This window comes from Phlebotomus argentipes, unplaced genomic scaffold, assembly GCF_947086385.1.
Source record: "Phlebotomus argentipes unplaced genomic scaffold, Phlebotomus argentipes genome assembly scaffold_4, whole genome shotgun sequence".
Lineage (NCBI taxonomy): Eukaryota > Metazoa > Arthropoda > Insecta > Diptera > Psychodidae > Phlebotomus > Phlebotomus argentipes.
The window spans coordinates 3,636,448-3,659,954 of NW_026776174.1; the positions used below are offsets into that span (position 1 = coordinate 3,636,448).

General features: G+C 38.2%; 1 protein-coding gene across 2 annotated transcripts in view; it reads right to left on the reverse strand.

Moving 5' to 3' along the window:
- Window positions 1-7,198: 7,198 nt before the first annotated feature.
- LOC132257529 (5-hydroxytryptamine receptor 1) overlaps window positions 7,199-23,507 on the reverse strand; it is a 35,686-nt gene continuing 19,377 nt past the window's right edge. For both annotated transcript variants that reach the window (XM_059754479.1, XM_059754481.1), the window contains 3 exons: window positions 17,094-17,211; window positions 11,122-11,990; window positions 7,199-11,050 (listed from right to left, as the gene is read on the reverse strand). In XM_059754479.1, coding sequence (XP_059610462.1) covers window positions 10,040-11,050; window positions 11,122-11,391 — 1,281 coding nt within the window. In that variant the 5' untranslated portion in view covers window positions 11,392-11,990; window positions 17,094-17,211 and the 3' untranslated portion in view covers window positions 7,199-10,039. The remainder of the gene's footprint in view (window positions 11,051-11,121; window positions 11,991-17,093; window positions 17,212-23,507) is intronic.

Genomic DNA, 23,507 nt, shown 5'->3' on the forward strand with positions numbered 1-23,507 from the left:
GGAAATGGTTATAGATACACACTCTCATAATTTCCCGTGCAAATGACCTCAGCTATGCTGATCCATAGAGTGACGGACCAAAAATGTGCCCATTAAGCGCACGCAGACTCGCTCTGAATGGAATGGTTAATTAAAAAAGCGGAAGGAAAACATCCCCTTAAATTTCATAAAGCATAATCGTTTGCATGGTGAATATTTTATGAGATGCGAAAGGCAGCAGGAAATTTATGAAATATTTATTCCTGGGAGTTATGGTCTTCGGAGTATTCTTGGGACTTGATTCCTATTCATGATTTCGGAAATTTGGTGATGTCTAGTGAGGCAGAAAAGCTGCCCCAGCACTCTGTTTCAATGGTGTAATCCTTATGTGGAAATTTTGTCTTAATTCACAGCACAGCTTCTTCTGGGTCGACTTGGTGTCGTTACATCTGCCACAACCGCCGCAGCACTTATTTATTTATGTACGCAACATATGTATGTAAGACACTCAAGATCTTTTTATCCATTTTAATGGTAAAAAAAATTGATATGAAATTGATAGTCTTCCCCACATTGTTGATAAGTGTTGAAATTCCACCAAAGGACTTCTCAGTAGATTTCTCATCGGTTCCCGTGAGACCTCTTCTAGCGTCCAGCAATATGATGAAATCGTCAGTGAACGTGACAGTGAAATATTCTGGCTTGAGCACGTTTCTCAAATAAATCATTTCTATCTCGCCGTTTGAGGGGAAATTTTTATACTCGCTCTCTTAAGCACGGGCAATTCCCTCGCGTGGTTACCAGGAAATTCAAAACCACAAAGCCCTGCAAGTCCATCGCAAGTGCTTCCATAATAGATTCTGCGGTATGAACCATGAAAGCTGCTAAATTGAAAAAGTGTGTCAGTAAATTTCCGATTTAGTGCGGGTGAAATGGAAAATTGGCTGAATGGGGTGACCGTGCGGGGCAAGAGCTCTTTACTGGACATGGTGTGTGATGTCTGTTTCACCCATCCCGAGAGTGACACAATCTAATATCTCGCTCAGGAAGGTGGAAAAATTGCGAGCTTGCGATGTTTTATTCACCTTTCAATGACATGAATGGAGGTTCAGCCTGGCTGAAGTGCATTTCCGACCAACTGGACAGTTTCTGATTCATATCGTGACATTTATGTAGTCAATTCTTCAGGGCACTGGCATTGTGAAAAGTGCTTTGCTCGCTTGTTGGGCTTTCAGTTGACATGGGCGCTTTCGTGGGGTGTGAGTATAGAAAAAGTTGTAGTAAAACGACGTTCCGTGGCTTACTTGCGGCGCGATAGCAAAAGTCAGTCGCGCGACTAATGGATAATTGATCAAAGCGCGATTTTCCAGTGGCAACGCGCAAACATAATCGCATACAATGTGAAATATCATTTCCGACCCCATTTCACCACCATCTCCGCCCATTACCGCCCACTTATTGTAAAATGTGCCGCAGTTCGGAATGGATGGCAGGAGAAGAAAGTCTTTCATGTCTGCTTTTGATGTTTTTTTTCATTCCCTGATATGTTAATCTAATCGATTTTTATTAACCTTTCCATCACCTGCTTTGTTGCTCTTTGCCACTTCTCTATTTTATTTATATCCCTGGCTGTTAGCCTCTGTATATAATGATCGGGAAAGCTTCACAATATTCTACACTATAAGTTCTCAGAAAATCAGAGCAAATGCAGAATTGTGGTAATATGCATGTTTGAACACCAAAGTGCTATGAATTCTAGGTACGAAATTTTGCTGATTGTTTCAATTATTGCATATTATGCTTAATGGGAAACCAATTCAATGGAAAATATTCAAAATTAGCAACTCTTTGAAATTGTAAATGAAAGAAGAAGTTCGGATGAACTCTATTTCTCATTTTCTCAACATTTCCACCCTTCAATTATCCTTTTCAGTTAAATCGTAAATTATATTCTATTGTCATGGCGCAGTAATGCATAAAATTCTGTGTAAGAAAACTGTCGCTAATTCCCATGAAGACTTTTGCCATTTGCTTTAATATTTATTCAGCCAGACAGACATGGAAAAACTTTTCTCTCACACAATTACCCATAACTTCTGAAGCGCAAATGGTCGAAAAGTAAGCATCAAAAACAGAAATTGGAGAATTAGTGTTGTCTGTATTTATAAGATTCGTCTTCTGGAATCTTGACGGTCTATTTCTAGTTGGTTTTTCCTCCACAATTGCTGGTCTTTGACATGAGCATTGGACTAATTACTCAGTTTTTCCGCACGTTTCTTACTCTCCATGTGGCCATAACTAATCGGATAATTGAATGAAATAAATCGGAAGTGGAGCACAAGTAGTAATATGACGTTTGAAGATGAGAGGAACTCATAACGTGCCTAATAATAATGGCAAACATGCTTTTCTCCCCAAATGCCCTGAGTTGTTTTGTTGAAACAATTACCATATATCACTCTTTTATCTACAGTTTAAAGAATTTATGAGTCGTGTGTGTTGATTTCTGAGTAAAAAATGGGGATCAGAGAGCGCAATATTATTTTTACTAATTGGAGTTCATAAAATCGGCACTGATGGCCAAAATGATTAATGATCATCTTCAGTTTCCTGTGAACATGCTCTATCTGCAATATATTCATATTTTTATCCATTCTATATTTAACACGAACCATCGTGTTATTTATAGCACTCGACTCAAATCGATTTGTTTCACATTTAAAAATGCTACAAAAATTGCCAGACAGCAATTTGAAAAATTCTTTTTTCAAATGATGAGCTATTTGTTGAAGATGTGGAAAAATTCCCGCGGGAAGCAATACGAAAAAACTGACGAGAGTTAACATTTTATAAATAATATTCTGGGAATTTAAGTGCGGTTTTTGAAATGTAGCAAAAAGTGTAAAGATGAGTAAAGTTTATCGTATTGCTTTTTTTTTACATGCCACAACCATTTTATTAATATTTATCATAAGTTTTATTTTTGTGGCACGTTTTAAATTGGATTGATAAGCAATGAAAAGCTGTATTTCAGCCACAAAGTCAAAGGAAATTATCACATATCAAATGAAATGTGTTATATGCAATGGGTAATGCTTATCGGTACAATAAAGTGTCATCTTTTTAGTGTTTCAGGCAGATGTAGCATTTTACAAGCTCAACCTGTAATTCTCAGTGGACATACATAATCCGAAAGATGAAAGCTCTGCTCTTCTGTCCCTCGCCAGCGCTTTAATGAATAACCCTCCGCCAGACTAAACTGTGCGTATACGCAATAAAGATGCGGGCGAAAGACGGGGAAGAGGAAGAAATATTGTTTTTCATCTCTCATATCCGGTGGGAAAACAACATTGACCCAACCTTTGTTGGGCATCAGTGAGTAAAAAATCACGGTATCGTGCTCATTGTGTAACACCAACACGAGGAGATCCGAGAGTATTCGAGCCATTACCACCAATTAACGTACGCTAGAAATTTAAATAAAATGAAATTAGGGAAATATTTACTTTTTATTACGATCCGCGTGATGGAACATCGTGCGGGGATGCTGAAAAAGAAAAAAAAAAGTCGACGCGAGATAGAAGAAAAGTTATCCATCAGGCAAAGTGGATCACAAATTTAATTAAAAGTTTTCTATTTTTATTAAATTTTCACCGCAGCGTTTTTCTTTCTACTTAAATTGTATTTTTATCATACTTCAGACGTGCAATTTAGCGTTATAAGATTCCTTGTCTAATAACCACTGAGAGGTACTGAAAGAGTGGATGACTTGGAGTAAACAAGAGATAAGTACATATTTCAGTAGATAATCAGCTTTGGTTCTTTCTATTCAAAGAATCTTGTGTCGTTCCAGAAGTTTCTTGGAAACTATCTTTGATAGGTGTGTGGAAATGCGTACATTGTAGAAAATGTGAAACAATCTTTGAAGTATTCAGGAAAATATTTCATTATTTTTTATTCGAATATGATGGACATGAATTTGCATTTCCAGTGAAAAGTATAGAGACTACATTGCATCCAGTTTCTGAGCACTTCATCGTCAAAGAGTGTCGTGGCTAAATAAAAAAAAGAATGGCAGGAGAATTATCCCTCGAGTTGCAGTGGAACTGCGGTGAGCTTTCCACAAAGCTGTGCACGTAACTCTGGAGGTGATAGTGTATGAGCATGAGTGTAAAATTAAATAGGTGTATTATTTATGACTTGCCACATTCTCTCCACTTTCAGCAGCGCCTTAGAGGGTAGAAGACAATCAGGTCAAGAAATTTCATTCGAGCACAATGAATTATGAAATTTTAATTGGAATTATTAATGTTGTACTGCCCATCATGTGCAAGTCTCCCATTTTCTGCATGATACACCAAGAAGGCCTGGTGAATAATGGCTGAAATCAATGTTGTTTAATTATAATAAATTGATCACGCGTTAAATAATATGATATGCGCTGCTTGAGGGCCTCGCTGTGCTCAAAATGTGATGTGAGACATCAGAAAAGGAGGCTCGTTTGAAAATAAGTCATGTCTGTGCGCCATGCGAGATTGGCGGGAGCTGAAAAAGGAGGAAAAAAAATATGGATGCTCAGCTCACTTAACATGACACAGAGAACAACTTCCAGTCCCGGAGGACATCATTTCAATTTTATATGTTATGTTCTTAGAGTGTGCAATATTGGATCAGTTGTCGCCAACTCCATACATATGTTCAGTGAGTATAAATAATATTCTATTCATGTCATTTCTCATAACACTGAAGAGGTTTGCGCTAAATTAGATAATTTAATTATAGATGAGAGAAAATAAAAACAATCCTCGAAGCTAAATTAAAAAAAAAGCAGAATAAAAGGACAAATTCGAAGCTCTTCTCGTGTAATTATATTTATTTTAATTGTGAAAATTATTCGTCATTTATCTTTTCTGCACTGAATTCTAAAGCACGCCCAACCAAGTAGTTTTCTTTTCTTCTTCCACTAAAATTGCCACTCCGAGGCTGTTTACTCAAAGACTCTTCGAATGCGGCAGAGATTCCAAGGAAGAAATATCTCCCAAGAGCAGAGTTTCGAACTTTTCATCTTCCAATCAAATTGAATATACATCTTGCGCAGAGAACAAAAATATTTACAAGAAAAATACATCCTTATACAAGAAGTATGAATAGAGAATCATAAGAGGAAAATTGTGTATGAATAATTTTTGTCTGGCTTGCGTTTTCTTCAGCATCGCGCAACTTTAACGATTCCTGTATATATATTTCTATCTACTTTCTTAGCACAATGATGGACGGGTGTGTGAGGAAAAGTTTTCTCACCACTTTAATGATTTACGATTTGTCGACAAATTTTGCATATTTTATGATGCAATACAAACTTTCCTTCTAAGCACATGAGGAGAATTCAATTCACATACCATCGGTTATTACGAGAAAGTAATCAGAACTGACAAATGTATAGGGAACTAAATCAACATTCATCGAAATGTTGTTTTATGCAGATAAACTTCTCTCATTTCATTACACATGCTCACCGTATTAATTAAATTACTTCGTACATTCCGTGCAAACTACTCATTTTCACATCATAGATTTGAAGGAGAAATATCACTATTGCTGCCTATTATTGGGAAATTGGAAATTTTTTCATTGGTCAGCTTTCCATTTCTTTGGCCAACTTCTATTCAAATATTGCACGCTTCTTATACGATATAGTGGAACTTATATCTATTGTTTAACGCCAAATAAAAGTTTCTATTGTTCCATTCTCTGTGTTCGTGTGATGAAGATGGGCCAAGTAAGAGAGGAAATTATCCAATGATGAAAATCCAATTTCACGAATTGTTTGTTTTCAGTAAAGTACCCTCCCATTTCCCACCGCATTCACAAGTGTCGAATTGGAAGCTCGACGCGTTAATTTTCACGCGTCATTTCGTCGCAATTTCCCAAACTGTTTAATTTCGTTATTAAATGCGTGTGACGCCCAACCAGACGCTCTCCACTTGGGCAGAAGGATGAAAAAAAAAAACAACAAAACGAGAAGCCACTGAGAACACAGGAAAAAGTTCACCCCAGAGGGACAACGGAACATAATAAAAATTAAGAGTGGACTTTGCAAATGAAAATGGAAGAAAAAGCAGAGGAAAAGACCCTTCAATTCTGTGGGGATGGAGATGTGCAAATGCTAGAAAGGCGAATGGAAGGCAAGAAAAGTTGTCCTTTCAGTGTTTGTCTGGAAATGTGATTAGAATGTGGGGACAGAGCTTTCAGGGGTGGGAGTTCTGTTGCGAATTAAAAATATATTGTTCTCTAGAATTTTCCCCTAACGCATCAGCATTTTCTGGTTGTCGGTAAACTTAGGCCAGAATATGGAGAGACAGAAAAGGCAAAAGATTTCAATCAAATTAAATTATTGCGTGCACAGAAGCTAAGTCTAATCTAAGCAATGGAATATGAATTGACTATCCTAAACACAATTAGAGGAAAGAAAATTGGTTTCTATGGATGACAAATTGCTGCTAATTTTGTTCACATTTTCTGTGTGAAATACCAAAGAATAATTGAACTACTATGAACTGATAGAATGATTCATTATATCTGGCAACTGATGCAGAACAATATTAATTTTGATTGGTGTCGAAACCATGTGGATTGGAAAAGGGCTGACAAAGAGGAAACACACATTTATCAAAAATTCAAATACAAACCTCAGAATGCAGCAATTAAAACATCATTACTCACTCTCTCTTTGTGGATTCTGCAAACATGGCATGAGTCACAGCTAGTTTGCTTGAAAATCCAAGAGCTTCCCTAACTTTCGACATAATCCATGCATTTATACCGACATTTCCTGCCTGCCATTCCTCAGTCCCTGCCGGGATCTGCATATGTGATGCAATGAGGAGGGCTGAGAGTTGGTGCTGTGGAAAGCGGGGCATGGAAAATTGGTGGGATGAGCTGAGGGTGCGAGAAGGAAGTACAAGGTACAGTACAACAAAATTGCATGCTTCATAATTTATCTGAATCAGTTTCCCAGCACTTCCGCTGCAATTTGTTAACATTCATCTACTCACCGCTTGCACGCACTCCACAAAAGGGTGCCAAAGTGAAAATTCCAACTTCTCACCAGAGGGAAGAAATAAATTTCACGCCTTTTTTCGGTTTTCAACAAGACTTATATTTATTTTACCTATGGTATTATAGAATCTTTACTTTATTTGATTTCCTCATTTTTCACTTCGTAGTTGTTAAATTTTCTTTTTAACTTTTTGTGTTTTCTTCTGCTCGTTCGTACTTTTACTCTCTCTTTTTTTTCCATGTCACTAAATAATAAATTAATTTACATGACTATAAACGTCTATCAATTGTTTTTTTTTTCTCTTTCCACTCACGCTCAGATTGTCTCCTTCATTAATCAAAATTCACATTACACAAATTCTTATTTGCTTATGACGTTCCCTCTTCTTTGCTTTGCTTTAGTAGGTTATATCGTAGGTTCTGGAACTTTCACTGAGTCACAATTAAAATACGGATTTTGCATCATTTTCTTTAATTCTAAACGTAGTTACAATTAAAATCTGTTTACGTCAAAGTTAAGAACGCCAGAATTGAAAGGAACATTTATGAATAAATAGAAACTTCTTTACCTACACTCTTACGCTCTTCATTAACAATCTGTTGACAGTTTTATAATTTAGTGGTTTTTAACGTTTTTTTTTATCTTCCTTCTATGGCAAATTGTATATTCTACTATTGCATTTTCATTACATTAAAATTCATCCCCTGTGTTGTGTTTTGTAAAGTTACTCTGTATTTCTTTTCGAGAAGTTTAAGCTAAGTTTTTTTCTTTCGTGTCACGGATTTACATACATTCCTTACAAGAGTTTTACTTACTGTTTCTTTACAACTTAACGATATAGCGTGGAAAAAATGTGTCACAGTATAATTTCCCCTTAACAAAAAAGATTTCTCTCTTACAATCATTTTAATGATGATAAAGCTGCTGTTGTGTGTTTGCTCCACTAAGAAATGGTATAATGCCTATGTCATAGACGATACAATTCCATGCCGGAGACACTCCCTCATAGAGTTTATAAGAAGATATTTAGCTCGAACAATTACTTTTCGATTCCTTTCTCCCTTGTCTCTCTCTCTGAATAGTTTGTAGAACCCCTTAGAATTGCAAATTAATCAATAGAGAGAAGAAACAAGAACACTATAACAGAGATAATCAACGCAACGAAATGCGAGAAAAGCAAACAGTTTACTATTTTTGGATTATACATTTGTATAAATATTTTTTTCTCGCTAAGGAAATTTCTCTATAATAAAATATGCAACAACTCCTCATCAAACTTTATCCATTCCAACTATCAAATAATCATCAGCACCAGAGTCATGATATCTTTTAGGTTTTACTTTCTTCCTTCTTGAATAGAGCGCCTTCTTTGGTGGTTTCGTTTTCCTTTTTTTTTGGTGATTTATATGCAATTCTTGTGAGTGAAAGATTTATGTTGTGGGAAATTTCAGCACATCCCCATTCGCTGGGACGCTTCAAATTCTCTCACACACTCTTTCACCATTTGAATAATATGTAGGGTGTGTTGTGTGTGAATATGTTTAGTTTTTGGTATGTTCAAGAGGCGTGCATAAGAATTCTTTCAGCATTTAAAGTATCCATTAAGTGAAGGTTGAAGTATTATTAATTCTCCTCCTTGCAGAATCTATTCTGGTTGAGTGCCAAAATTTGGCCATATTAAATATCACAAAAGCCCTCTTTCTCTTCTAAACCCACTTTTTCGCCCAGAATGAGTGCATGACTATTTACTATGGTTTATATGGAGGGAACTATGTTATATCTCTTCTCATTGATTGATGTCATCAATAATAAATTTTTCTATTATGAAGCTGTTCCTCGTGTCAGTGACGTGCAAAAGTGCCAAGATGATCCATTGCAGCATTTTTATGCACATCACTCATTCCGCAGTCATAAGTCAGATTTTCACACTTCAAATTTCCAGTCAGATTTGAGATAAAAATAAACAAATCAATGCGTTAAATACAAATTGAACTGCTGGAACACTTTTACACGTCACGCGATTGTAATAGGAGTAATTTGTGATTGAAATTACTTTGGTAATAACAAAGTCATACAACTATATGCCATTGTCCAAATTAAAATTAATAAAATTAATCATCAGATTAAAATGCGTCGACTAACAATTCAAATAGAATTGTCACGAGATACTCACGGTTGTTGCTGGAAGATGGAAATGCCAGTGAAAATAAAGAGATGTAATATTAACAGGGGCGGTAGCTGATTATATTATTTTCTCATGCATAACAAAATAATATTAATGAATTTTGGTCAGTGAAATAATAATTAAAATGAGGAATTTATATTGAAAATGACCAGACAGCATTTATAATTACTTAATGATCCACCCCGATCTATAACTGTGATGATTCTACACTTGCTGCGTCTCCGTTAATTCCTATACTTATGAAATGACGTGTCCATTAAATTGCTACGAAGAGAGGACTACATTATTATAGTATATTTTCTCATTCACTATGAGGACATACACTAAATTGATTTTCCTTTCCTCTGCTATATACACATATAAATTTGTAATTACAATACTTTACCAACTGGGTGTCTATCAATTAAAAGTACAGTAGTCATCAGGGGCGACTTATGTTACTCAGAATCTCATCACGCGTCATAATGTACAACATCAAATCCACATATGGTACTAATCATCCACTATACATTCAAATAAATTCAGTGTATTGTGTTGCTCCATAGAAACATATTTGGTCTCATTTGCACGGTCTCTTACTTAAAAATATACCCTTACACATTCCTCAATAACTTTCTCTCTCTTTCTTTCTTTCTTTTGTAAAAAATCTTTACGAAAATCACAAGTCTTTTGAAAGCAAATGAATGTAATAAAACAGAAGTATACATTAGGGGACGCCGCCCGGTTTACGCACTTCACTGTATTTCACACACAAACGCACCGCCGCGGGCCTAGAAGGTGTGATCCTGCAGGAGGCAGGACCAAGGCTCCTGATTTCAGAGGAAGCTCTCGCGCGCATTCTGGCCCTCGCCACCCAGCACCACTCGCTGCGACGCCGGCTCGCCGTACTGGCTGTGGTAGTACTCCTCGCGCATCATGACGTTGAGGCTGGAGCAGCGGAAGTAGAGGATCTCTTGGAATGGCTTCCGGAAGTCGCGATTGAGTGTGGCGTAGATGATGGGATTGAAGAGGGAGTTCGCGTAGCCGAGCCAGAGGAAGAGCGACGAGAGGGTCTTGGGCACGGGGTGATTGTCGTCGAGGAAGGGCCGCACGAGGGCCAGGATGAAGAAGGGCAGCCAGCACACCGTGAAGGCCGACATGATGATGCCCAGTGTCGTGGAGGCCTTGCGCTCTTTTGCCAACTGGAAGCGCAGCTTCTTCTGGTGCGGTGACCCTATCAGCGCCGTGGCGCCCACTGGCTCCTTGGGCTTCTCCTGCTGCGTGCCGCCGTTCAGTGCCTTGTCGAGGTGCGTCTGGGCGCGCTTCTCGTCCAGCACTATTCGCCGCGCCGCCCTGAAGATGCGATAGTACACAAACAGCATCACCGTGAGCGGGATGTAGAAGGAGCCAAGAGTCGCGTATATTTGGTAGCCAAAGTTCTGGCAGACGGCACACTGTGGCTCCCCCGTTTCCGTCTCGTGCTCGTTGCCCAGGATGAGAAGTGGCGGCAGCGAGATGCAGGCGGCGCCCAGCCACACGAGCGCCACGCACAGCAACATCCGCCGCGGAGTGCGCTTCACGCCGTACTCGAGGGGCTTTGTTATAGCCCAGTAGCGGTCGACGGAGATGGCGCACAGGTTGAGGATGGACGCGGCGCATGAGAGCACGTCGAACGACACCCACATGTCGCAGAAGAAGGTGCCGAAGGGCCAGTCCTCCACTACTTCGTAGATGAGGGCCGTGGGCATGACCAAGAGTGCCACGCACAGATCCGACACGGCCAGCGACACGAGCAGGTAATTGCACGGACGGCGCAGCTTGCGCACCTTCACCACTGCGATGCATACCTATGGATAGAGCGAAGGTCCTAGCTTAGCCACTAAAATCGAATAGGCGGAGGTGAGTGAGATTTGCTTACCAAGATGTTGCCGATAATGGTGCCCAAGATAACGATCAGCAGCACGACGCTGACGAAGATGGAGGCGATCGGGGAGGCGTCACTCTCGGGCACGGCGGTGCCGTTGGTGGGCAATATGGTGGTGACGGCGTTGAAGGCGGCGTTGGTGCTTCCGGGCAGCAGGGGTGCTTGGAGACTGGCGATCGTCGAGGGGGTCGCGTTGGTGGCCAGCAGTGGTGCAGTTGTGGTCAGTATATCATCTAAGAGTGCGGGAGTCGATGTGGAATCCATGCAGGTGAATTTACAGGATGGGATCTGTGGGTGCCGCAATTAAGCCCCCATTCCCTCAACTTTTGTCGGTCTGCACACGTCAGGCGCTGACGGGTGGATTACGGGGACTCGCGGGAACACACTTGTGATCTGTCTGTGATTGAGAGCGCACATCTAAGTCTTCATCACCCTCTGGGTGACATTATAGCACTTTTACTACACGTCCACCAGCGCATTTCTCACCCTGGTCCACCCTTGGCAGATCCACGGGGGTGGAATCACATCTCGACAGGGCTTCCTTTTTGGCGCGACAGACACTCTTACACTCACGGAAGTCACTCTGCAGCACTTCACCGATAATCTTAGGCACGTACCGCCGAGGTGGTCGAACTCACAACACGCGTCACAAGGTGATGTTGATTCAAGAGACCTGCTGCGACTGTGGCTGCTGATGGCGCTTTTTCGGCAAAACTGACGTAATGCCGTAATGAGTATGACATCACACAGGAGAGACCAGCAACCGCTTGCGTGAACCTCCTCCACCCAGACTCCTAGCAAATATTTACATGGGTCACCAGGCGAAAGAGCACTTCCTCACGATACCATCAGAGTGACACGATCTGAAAGCGGGGAGAGAGAGAGAGATGGATAAGCAATGAAAATTTCTTCAACGTCATTGATTATTCATTGAAAAAAAAAATGCTAAGCAGAAATTAGCCAAGATTTTTCTTTCTTGCATTTGCCCAAGAGTATCACTGGGCAAGGATAAAAGTTACGCTGAGAAAAATTACCATGATTAATTTTAACTTTGCCGACAAGTCTTTCCTACTAATACAGCACAGAAGGGTTATTGAGGGCGACACATCCTTGGGGGCTTCCGAGTTCAAGACAGGGTAATTCGAGTTCTGGATTAGGGGGCGGGAAATCTTCATCATATTCCGCCTAGCATTGAGTAAATAAAATTAGGTTGATTAAATTTGAAAAGATTCTCAGAAGATTTTTAACACTTCTGTGGAACAAAGGGTTGCCGAGAAGGAAATGCGGCATTTTAAGCAAATCTACGCATGACATTTTGAAGAAAAGCTATTTTTAACGGAAAAGTTTTTGCAGATAAATTTTGTATTGTCATTCAGCATTTGCAAGATAAATGGAACCCTTTTAGTATTGGAGCGAGATAAAATTCACAGAATTGCGTAATCAAATCAATTTCCATTATGTTCCATTGTTGAGTCCGATTGAAAAATCGAATTCAATAATTTCTCAGTGACTTTACATTTTTACATCTACAATATTCGCATACCTTTTCATATTCCACCACATTCAATTTGCATTTTGGATCATTTTGATAAATGTCTAAATGAACTCGATGAATTGCAAAAAGGTTATTCTGCTCAGTGAACCTTCAGAAGTGGAAAAAAAACCACCGAACTTGGTGTGAAAAGCGCATAATGTGAATTTATAGCTTCTGACTTTTATCTATTTGATCTCTTCAGATACTCATCTTGAGCAGTTTTCAGCGATTTTTTGCTCATCTTCGCTCAAACAAACTTTCCTCTTCAGAACCCTCTCTTCTCTCTAGAACCCATAATGATTCAAATTCTCGTTTTTCTCAATGTCCACTAAGGACAGTGAGTTTGAAAAGTATATGAGCATCTTTTGAAGAAGTTATTCGGTTGGAGAAATCTCGAAAAGTTCTGAACAGACTTTTCCCCATTGAAATGCAAATATGTAAATTATTATTTATTGCTCTTACAAATCGACTTTTCTCTCGGGAAACATGCACTGTGCTTGGAGGATTTATCGCTGTGCAGGGAGTGAAAGTCAATTTCTAATTGGGGAAAAGAGCTTTGGTATTACAGCCCACATGTGAATACATGTGTACGTGTTGCTGAGGTCAGTCATAAAATCATTAAATTTTCGTGAGAAAGCTCTATAAAGTATGAGAAATTTTTTCCTACTTCTTGCCATAATACACGATAATTTCCACTGTCAGAATTTCCCCTTGCTTTTCCCACCCCCTGGCTCATGGCTGGAGTAGCCGGGAAAACTACCAGCGGCAAAATTCAACGGAGAAAATTGCTCCTTTGAAAAGTGCCTTTGATAAATGATCCGAACCCGCGCTTTTCGGTCCGTATAATGTCTGCAAAAATCTATATCGTGACCCAAGCGATTTAATTCCCATATTTGAGTACGTCGAGCCATATAAAGATTATTTTCATCCATTTATGTAATTATAAAATGGCGCGCACTTGGGGAAATCTAGGTGTATTAAAGAAAGGACTTAACCACTTAATTCCATAATCGTTATGGGGATGTGTGTTAATCGTTCGCTGTGGCAAGGGTAGACAGTAAAAAGGGTTATAATTAGTAATTCATCTTGCTCCTTCCGGACAAAAAAAAACAAATAATTCCCTTTGATGGTGTCTTCTGTCCAGATAATGGTAGCGTAATTATGAAAAATTAGCAAAAGAAAAAGAAGTTAATTTCACAAACTTTTCCCCTCCACAAACTTTTCCACCCATATAGTCTCTAATCAGTGACAGAAGTTCGTTTATTAACTCTTTCCTCCACCGCGGATATCAGTCATATTTCAGACTCTTCATGGAGAGATGTCAAAATAGTACTTAACCACGGCTTCGCCATCGCCATTATTATGCTTTGCAGTAATTATCGTGAATGGAGTTTAACACGAATGTTTTATTACTGTCCTTCGAAGAAACAAGTTCAGAAATGGGAGGGTGCGCAATTTCCGGGATTCATTGCTTATTCTCATTTAATTAATTTGGCGATATCAATAATTTCCGATGAAAAACTCACACTTCATGCACACAGTATCGTGACTGTAAGTCAAATTTATTCCTAAAGCATATTGCACCGTGTAATCCAGGAGATTTTCCCAATTTCATGCGAATTATCTGAGTAAGTTCTTCATATTTCATCTGGTCCAAAACGAGGTGTCAGTGTACTGAATTATAATTTCAATTTGTACAATCCACACTATTTCCATGCTGTGACATGGAAACATAATACCTGCCATTTATCTAATAAAATGCTCCACGTACGCCCGTGACCCCCGGCCACCTGCCTGACATCCTGCGACAAAGGCAGCCACTAACTGGCTTTCGCAGTAGATGGAACAGTGTCGAAATTAATAATCTAGCCTCTGTGTATGTATATAAAATACAGGTAACGCCGTGGTGTTTGCAGCTGTCATTTGCCCAATTAAAACAGCAAACTTCCACACACCTCTATTATTATTAATATCAGCTAATTTGATTTACACGCACCATCATCGCTGCCGGGCCTGCCGAATTAATCCGACACCTAACTCCCTATATTTGATTACATCCACCGATTGTATATCAAAAGCGATTCTAAAGTGCCTAATTGAATGATAACAGTGCATTTCCACTCCATCGCTCTGGTCATGCAATTTATAATGGATGATGTAGATTGAAATTTCGGTACACGAATACGACACTTGGGCTCAATTTATCGCCCATTCGTTCCACCTTGTGCTTCACGGGCGGACAGGATGCATACATTTTTATTGATTAGGTACACGATGCGGAAAAGGCTCTCGGAACAATAAAATGTGACCTTTTTGGGGCGGGGAAAATGCGAAATTTAAATGTTACCTCTATACGCACAGGAGTTTGAAAATTATGGCCAACCTGGAGAAGGATATTTGGGTTGACCAAATGGCGAGTAAGTTCCCAAAGTTTTGGCAACATTTTCATCAGAGGCGATTAATTGCCATAATCATATGTAAATTACTAAAGTTTTTTCATTATCAGATCCGCGCGACAGAGATTTCATAATTTATTCACTTAATACAATTTAAACTAGCGCTCAAGAGAAAATAATTTGTGACACATCCTGAACTTTGTGATATCTCTATGCATTAAAATGTCACATGCATGAAAATTTAACTATTCAAAAGAAATTAAGCATAAAGCGTGCAAATGTTGCCATATCGTGAGTGACAAAAAGTCCTGGGCGTGGAAACAGAGAATCTAGAACTTTTTTTTTGCTCCTTAGCATTATATCATCCAGCATGAGGGAGTAAAAGGACTCTCAAAACTTTTCTACTACAACTGACGAATAAATGAATAATGGAAAAGTTAATGTGCATGAAAAGTTGAAGTTATATGAGATTTTAGTAGAATCATCTTTTGTATTCACTTCCAAACTAATATTTGTGAGGGTATAAAAATTCTCAGACAAAAAGTTTCACATTAAAGTTACGCTTTATCATAAATAAAGACAAAAGTCTTTCGGAGTTTCTCGTGAGGTGGATTTCCCTGCATTTATTCCACATGGAAAAGTTTCATTCTACGTGAGCATAGAAGAAGGAATACGCAATTCTCTGAGTGATCTCACATTAAGATCTTAGATGTTCTTCTATCTCTTGTGCCAAGAGTTATTTATACAGTATATAGTGAAAGTGCCTTAAAACATGAAACATATGACAAGGTTTCTATTGTTTTCCACTTCCTTCTGTCCAATTACGACTGCTGACGGAGTAAATTTTGAAACTCAACATAGCCACAACTCTTAGAATTACGAAGGCGGAAAAACTGGTGAGGAAAACTAATTTCGTTCATTGAACATGAGCTCAAAAGAGTCGTAAAATGTACATTATGACGATTTTATTTTCTTCTCTTTCTTCACACGTTTTTCCGTACGTTTAAACGCATTTACTGACGTCTTCACCTAACATTTAAATTTGTATTATACTATCAAGAAAAATTGTATACAACGTATCGTTCAATTGTCATTTCCTCTGTGTGGAAATAAATTAATTCTATCAACCAAGATATTTTTTATAGCTAAACTGTACAGAAGTTCATCATGCTGGTATATTTGCAATGGATATTGAGGCGTATTGACAGGAAAAAAGAGGACAAAGCACAGTTTACAATCTATTGATTTTTCCCTGACGTGATTGCAGAGGCAATTTGAAAGGCAATTTTGAGAAAAGTATTATTTTTGAGTGAGTGCGACTTTGCGCCGTGAACAGCCAATTTTATCAACTTGCAAATCTAGCTTGAGTGAAATGGAACATTTGTCGAGTTATGTACACACTATAGAGCCACATTCCACCTTTCTCCTCTCCCAATTTTCCCAGAAATTGTTGACCCAATTTGGCTCAATCAATTTTTATTATTTGATGAGTAATGATAACATCACATTGACTGGAAGTACTACATGTAAAGGTTCATTCACGAGAGAAATATTCGTGGCAGAAATTGAATTGAGTTTAACCCTGAGTTTACACTGAGTCAATGAGAGCTATTTTTATACATATTAGGCAGTCCTTTGTGCTTTTTCACCTTCTGTGGTGGCAGAAATTTGTGATTTCCGGAGAGCGCTTGTGGCGTCCGTATTAAATTTACATGCGGAGATGTGGGAGAGGGATGAAGTGGAAATTGAGAGGTTTGTGCCCAAAAGAGTATAGAAATAATAAGAATTCCTCTCAGGAATAATGTAATTCAATCAAAAGTTTCCCTATCACGGCCATTTTTCTCCTTATGCCATGGCAGAAAGTGCGTATGCAAATCGGAAAAGGAGAAGCGAGACTTTTCACTTTGCTCACCATGTGAAATGGGTCAAGTTTTATATTTATTCACACTATATCCATTTTTTATCCCCCCCGACTTCACATCACTGGGTGAATAGGCACAAAAGAAATTGGGATCTCGTGAAAGAGTGGAGCTCACCTTTCCTTTTCTTCCTGCGGGCTAACGAGTGATGAGCCGAAAAATTGAGGAGGTGGTGAACGATGGTAACACTTCTCTCAACCACTTGAGAATGATGATGCTAACAAAAGTGCGGGATCTGAAAGTGGATGAAAGAATATCTATTAGATTACGCGTTGGCCTATCACTCACTTACACCCACTAATTAATTATCAATCCACCTCCCACTCACTCCTGACAGCGCCTCCATAATGGAGAGCCTCTCGCAAGCCCACCAATTTTCCCTCATTACCTTTTGCAAATATTTTGACACAATTTTCCCTAGAATGACTGTCATAAAAGTGGGCAGAGGCATTTTTATTCGTAATTCACTGTCAAATTTGATAGACACGATATAAATTATGGATGGGTACATATAAAGTGCTCCTTAATTTTATCCTTGTCGGAAATTTTTATTCCTCGCTATTTCGACTGATATAAATTTTTCCCTTTCTTCCACACTTAAGGGGGTATTTATCTGTCCAACAGTACACGCACACACATTAAACGAGTGGCTATTTCAATGAGAACGAGAATGTATTGTGAAGAAAGATTTGATACTCTGATTTGGAGTGCGAACAGTAATCAATAGCAATTTATTCAGATGAGCCGCAATTTGATATACCAAGAGAATTGAGTGAATTGTCAAATTGATTCGCAGAATTTATTACCCCTAATTGAGTAGGAAAATCAACTAAATATGTGCATATTCTAAATGGTTTTCCAAAGAAGTCATGAAATTCATATTGTTCATTTCACAAAAACTGCTATTTTAGAAATGTTTATTCGCATTTATTGAATGCATCACTGAAAGTGTTGTCTTCTATATTTACTATTACCACTATTACAGTGTTCAATGCACTAAAAATATAACTGACATGTCTCAATGGCATATCATGGGTTGATATGTGAAATTCATTTTTACATAACTAACGAGTAAAAGTGGAATATTGTGATATGTCAATAACTCTACAATGCTTCAATTCAACCCTTTTCTAGGTTATCACACCAAAAATAGCAGCATTGTGTGGAATTACAGCATTTGAATTGCATAAAAATAAGTGACAGATTAATGGGAAATTCGTAAAATCACGCACTTCACAACATAGAAAATGGAAACGGTGAATAAAATTTATACATAAGATGTCAAACAAAAGGAATGGCAAAATACACATTTATTTGATTTAAATTTCAAATTCGCGCTATATATTTTTCCACCAATATTTTATATGCCACTTCACATGCATAATCCAAGTAGAATGTTTGCCAGACATTCGATGCTAGATGGAATGAAGATTGAGCTTCATGCAAATATGCAGTCGAAATTTTGCATAAAAGCTACATATATGTCTTAAAATCTCCCTTCCGATCTGGAAATCATAAATGGTATACATTTGTGTGTTGAAATTTATCCGAAAACCATTCGAATTGCCTTCCATTAAATCGGACCGGAATGCTTTTTCGCCAAAAATTCGCCTGGAAAACGGATATTCAAATGGCGCCATAAAGCTTATTTTATGTGTTTGCATAAAATATTGTGTATTCATTATTTATTGTAGAGAGACAGAAGAATTTTTATATGAATGCGAAGAAGTGAGAATCATGCCTATTGAGAATATTAATGTCACTGTTGATTCTGCTAATTGACTTTGGTTAGCGACAATCTCCTTCATCAACGATATGGTCCTTCATTCCTCTCAATGATTTATTTGGTCGTACAGTTTGCCTTTTGCAGTTGGTTTTGCCTATCTTATGCTCTCGATGAGTACTTGAAGTACATTTACATTTAAATGAGTGGATGTTCACTCGAGTTACGCCTCGTTCGCATATGAATCTGCAACTTAATCAAAAGCGTCACTCTGCGAATATGATCAATTAAATTGTATTGTATCCACATAAAATACAAAACATTAAGTGATTTTATTGTCCATCGTGAGCGGTGATTATACGGAATAATTTTCAATTGGAAAAATTACACTACCGAAGTAGTCAATTCAGATTGGAGGACGTTTTCAGGCGAATGCTGATGGACTCTTTCCTATACAAATGGAGAAAATCCAATTTTGCACCATATTCGCTGACACAAATATGTATAGACAATGATGGGAAACAACATTCAAAATAGATTTGGTCATTTCGAGCATACAGAAATATCACACTCTCTGTTGAAAATTTCAATTTCAATTTAGTACAATAACGAACGGAGGATTTGTATAGAAATAACCCGACAGAGAAGCAAGGTTTGTTAATAATATTGCTATGGAAATGCGAAATAGCACATTATCTCCAATAGCATTTATTTGGACATCCAATGCAATTATAGTGGATGGATATTTCATATCCTGACTATTTTCATCTGATAATACTTTGGCACATGACAAGGTGTTGAATAATTTCCCATGCAAATTTCTTGCTTCTCTATTCAGCATTCACAGTTCTATTTTTTCCACTTCAGGTGTGAAATTTTGCATTTCAGCTGCTCAATTGATTGTCACAATCTGTGAGATTCAGCATTCTTTGAGTGCCGCAGTATTTTTCCACTCAAGAAGAAAATTTTCCGTGAGCTTCAAAGTACATTTTCACCGCAGCTTCACTCGAAGATGTCCAAATATTTATAGAATAGCTAAAGTAATGCATTGACAGGTATTAAAACATCCAAAGAGCATCAGCAATGAGAAAGCGAAGTGAGAGTGAGAAATAGTCAAGTGAGAACAGATGAAATAATGCGCCGCGAATTTCCACGTTGAAGTCAATTTTTCTTCTCCATCAGAAGAGTTTTTTTTTCTTCTTCAGTCAAGAATATCAGGGAATCATATTTTAAATGCCATATAAAATCGCATTTGCATTTTAAAATAAAAGATTCAAAACGAGAAAAATTGCAATCTAGAGTTTTTCTTCTATTTTTTCCAGGCATTACAATTCATTCCGCAACACTGAGGTGAATAAATGGCTAAATTATACATCTCAGAATTTCTTTCTTGCAGCGCATTCTCCACTATGCAATATTCCAAGCAACATGTATAAATATGGAGTTCGTGGACGAGAAATTTACTCGCGAATATTTTTAAGAAAGCTCCTGTAGGAATTCCCAAGAAGGACACAGAAGAAAATTTCCGTGCCCTCGGGAAAATAGAAGAGAATACCGAAGCAACTGTATATATTCATAATTCAATCTTCAATTTCTTCTCGTGACACTTTCTACATAGTTATGCACCGTATATATGCGTCAGTGCGGTGGAAAATTCATGTGGGATAGTCGGTGGTGTAATTGGAGGCATTCGGCAAATTGGGTAAGTGCACTCTCTTCCGCCCTGAGCATACATTCTCGAGTACTGAGTAATTGCAAACTTACGTACACTTTGTAGATTAAACATGATTATCTCTTACAAATCGCGAAATCGTTAGAGTGATGGAGGATTTGCTGTAGTCTGGAGCAGGCTAAAAATGTTCAGAAACTCTTCTCAAGATCTTAAAGAATCTGTGTGGAACACTTTCAATCAAACTTTCAGTGTAGTCTGACATGTATGTAAGATTGAGGATCCAGAAGGGGCTTTAGAAGGGGAAAAAAATCCCATTTGCAAGATAAAGAATCTCTTTTGTTGGCATTTTAGACTTTCTTGTTGAGAAATACCTTTTCCTTCGACGAAGACTTTGGAGAAAATTTCATGTGGAATAATCAAAAGTTCATCTTTCCCGACAAAGGGACAGTAATTAATCAAGTCTTTCATATCACATCAGCCTCCTGATGCTTCTTTGTTCTCAACTATTCAATCAGTTTTCCAAAATTACATAGTGAATACTAAATTAAACTGGATGCCTTCAGAATGAGGATAAATGAACATTTCTCTCTGAAATTGCGAGATTCATTAATTGAATAATTATGCCGAGGGGAACTCAGATATCATTTGACTTCAGCCAAGTTTGCTGCTGAAGCAATAGTTTGAAGGCAAATGGACCGTATTTTTCTTTCACTGCACGAGATATCAAGCGGTACGTCTGCCAAGAAATATCATGTTACACTAATTTGGCTCGAGAAATGCCAAGTTTTCATTGTGATAAGTCATAAATATGATATGCAAAGTAATTCATTATAGCATTTGCGAAAGGCACTTTCTGAAATGTTACCTGACAAAGGAGAGATACTGCCTTTTATTGCGATGTCTCCATCATATCTTTCTGACGGAGGTGTTTTTGCTCGAAGCAGCAAATTCATTCAGATCATCTTTCACCAACAGCTGTACTTGTAATTAGGTGAGTTTGGGAAAATTAACTTAAAGATATTTCGGGCATGTGGTCTTTACAAAGTATATATGAAAATATGCTGACTTTAACAGACAATCCGCATAAGTACAAAATCATTGTGTTTGACACTTCTTTGCTCACATTTTGCGTCGGAAAATTGTGTGGCTGAAAGCACTTAAAATCCATCATGTGATTTAATGGCGACAGATAAAATTGAACTTGGATAGTTTGAAAATGTTAAATGGTAAATTATAAAACATTACTTCGAATCCTGAATGAAATTGAACTGGAAAATTGCGAGTAAATGGCATCACAACTTGACCCAAAGGCGGAGTTCCAAAAAGAGATTGGCAACCACTCTCGATGAAAAACGTTTCATAAACAGCAATTTGTCATGTGCAACGATGTCAGACATTTTAAATAAATTTGTCTCGTTGGATAAATTAAATTACATGCATTCCGGGTGAGAAATGCATGTGAAGAGCACACGTTTCACACTAAATCCTGCCGCAATCCAAAATTTGAAGGATAGCGATGAAAAGTTTACATAAAGAAGCACATAGCATACGTTCTCGAATCATGATCTGATGGGTGTCTCAACAAGTCAGGCGGAAAAGAAAACATGGTCAGAAGCATACGGCATAATGCCGGATGAGAAATGCTGCGTGTAGCGAGAACAATCCACCCAAACCCATCCAGGCCACCAAGTGAGTCAAGCCTTCCGCAGAGATATGTGTACATATGCAAGCAACCCACATGTTATGTATAATCTCGAGCCGGAAAGCTCCCCAGTGACGAATGAATGTTTTGCAGAAGCACTGACAGAACTTCACTCCAACAGCGCCTATGGCCCATGTTCAGTCCTCGCCCGGCACATCCGCCCCGAAAAGCTCAGTGGAATTTCGGTGTAGTTTTGGATCAGAGAATCAATCTCATACGCTTCTCTTGTCAAACATTACTACACATTGAATTTCTCGAGACAAATTGAATAGAGGACGAGGACAGTGAGTCATATGGCGAAAAGGGGGGACAAATCTCATGCCGAATTCCACCCGTTTTGTGGTGAGACTCTTGCGTAATCATTTAACATTTAGCATATCCGTGCAGAGTCCTAATCTACTATCAATCTCCAACCAGTATATCCAAACTTTGGATAGGGGATCTACTTGCGGTGGATTTGAGAGGAGCTCATAGACATTACATGTTCAATAGACAATGAGAAATATTACTCAGTCACCGCAATTGAATCTACTCAATATTCCACACTGACTTTCCCAAACTTGAATCAATTCAGGTTCATCTATTATCTCCCAGTTTCATCCCCCAATGCTTTCACTCAGTGACAAGCAATACACATTGCAAATAATTTTGAGGGATGAAAGAGGGTATATTTCCGATAAGGAATTCATAAATAATTCTGGGAAAATATTCATTCTTGTTTTGAAGGATTTTTCTATTAATAATTCCGTTCCTTTTTTTTGTCTCAGAACGAAGCAATTTGTACTATACTTCAAAAGGTCATGCTGAGACAAAAAAAGTGCAAATCTTCAAAGATTCCGAACTTCATAAATATTCATCTTCATTCAATAGTTCAAGGATCTCAAATCTCGAGTGGTCTCGGGAATTTTCCAATTTTACCACACCTGCACAAGTGAATTCTTGTGGAAATCCCGAAAGCAATTATCTGTTCTGTGAAATTGGCGAATAATTCATGGAATGATTCGAGTGTCCCTCCTCAATATTGTGCCTCTTCTAAAATCTCTAATGAATATCCTATGCTCGAAGAGCCCAAGTACTCACAAACATGATTGTCAATTCACTTCTCTTAGCCATCTGTGGCTTTCTCCCTTCGTCTCATCTTTCCGGATAAACTGCCAAGAGCACCAAGAGTCAAATAAGTGGAAAGTACGATTGATTTGTTTTGGTATGTGGAGTGTTGTCGATTTGAGGACTTTATGTACACTCGGCAAGTCAATTGAGTTGAATACATTTTTGGCGTGTCTGAGATTCTTCTCTTTGAAGATTTGAATTATATAATAGACACAGCACTTATTACAAATGTAATCCAAGAGCTTCCCGTCCATTTGTTTATTTACTTTGGTAAATTAAGTAATTTGTGTTCAATTGCAAGTGATTAGATGCTAATATATGTTG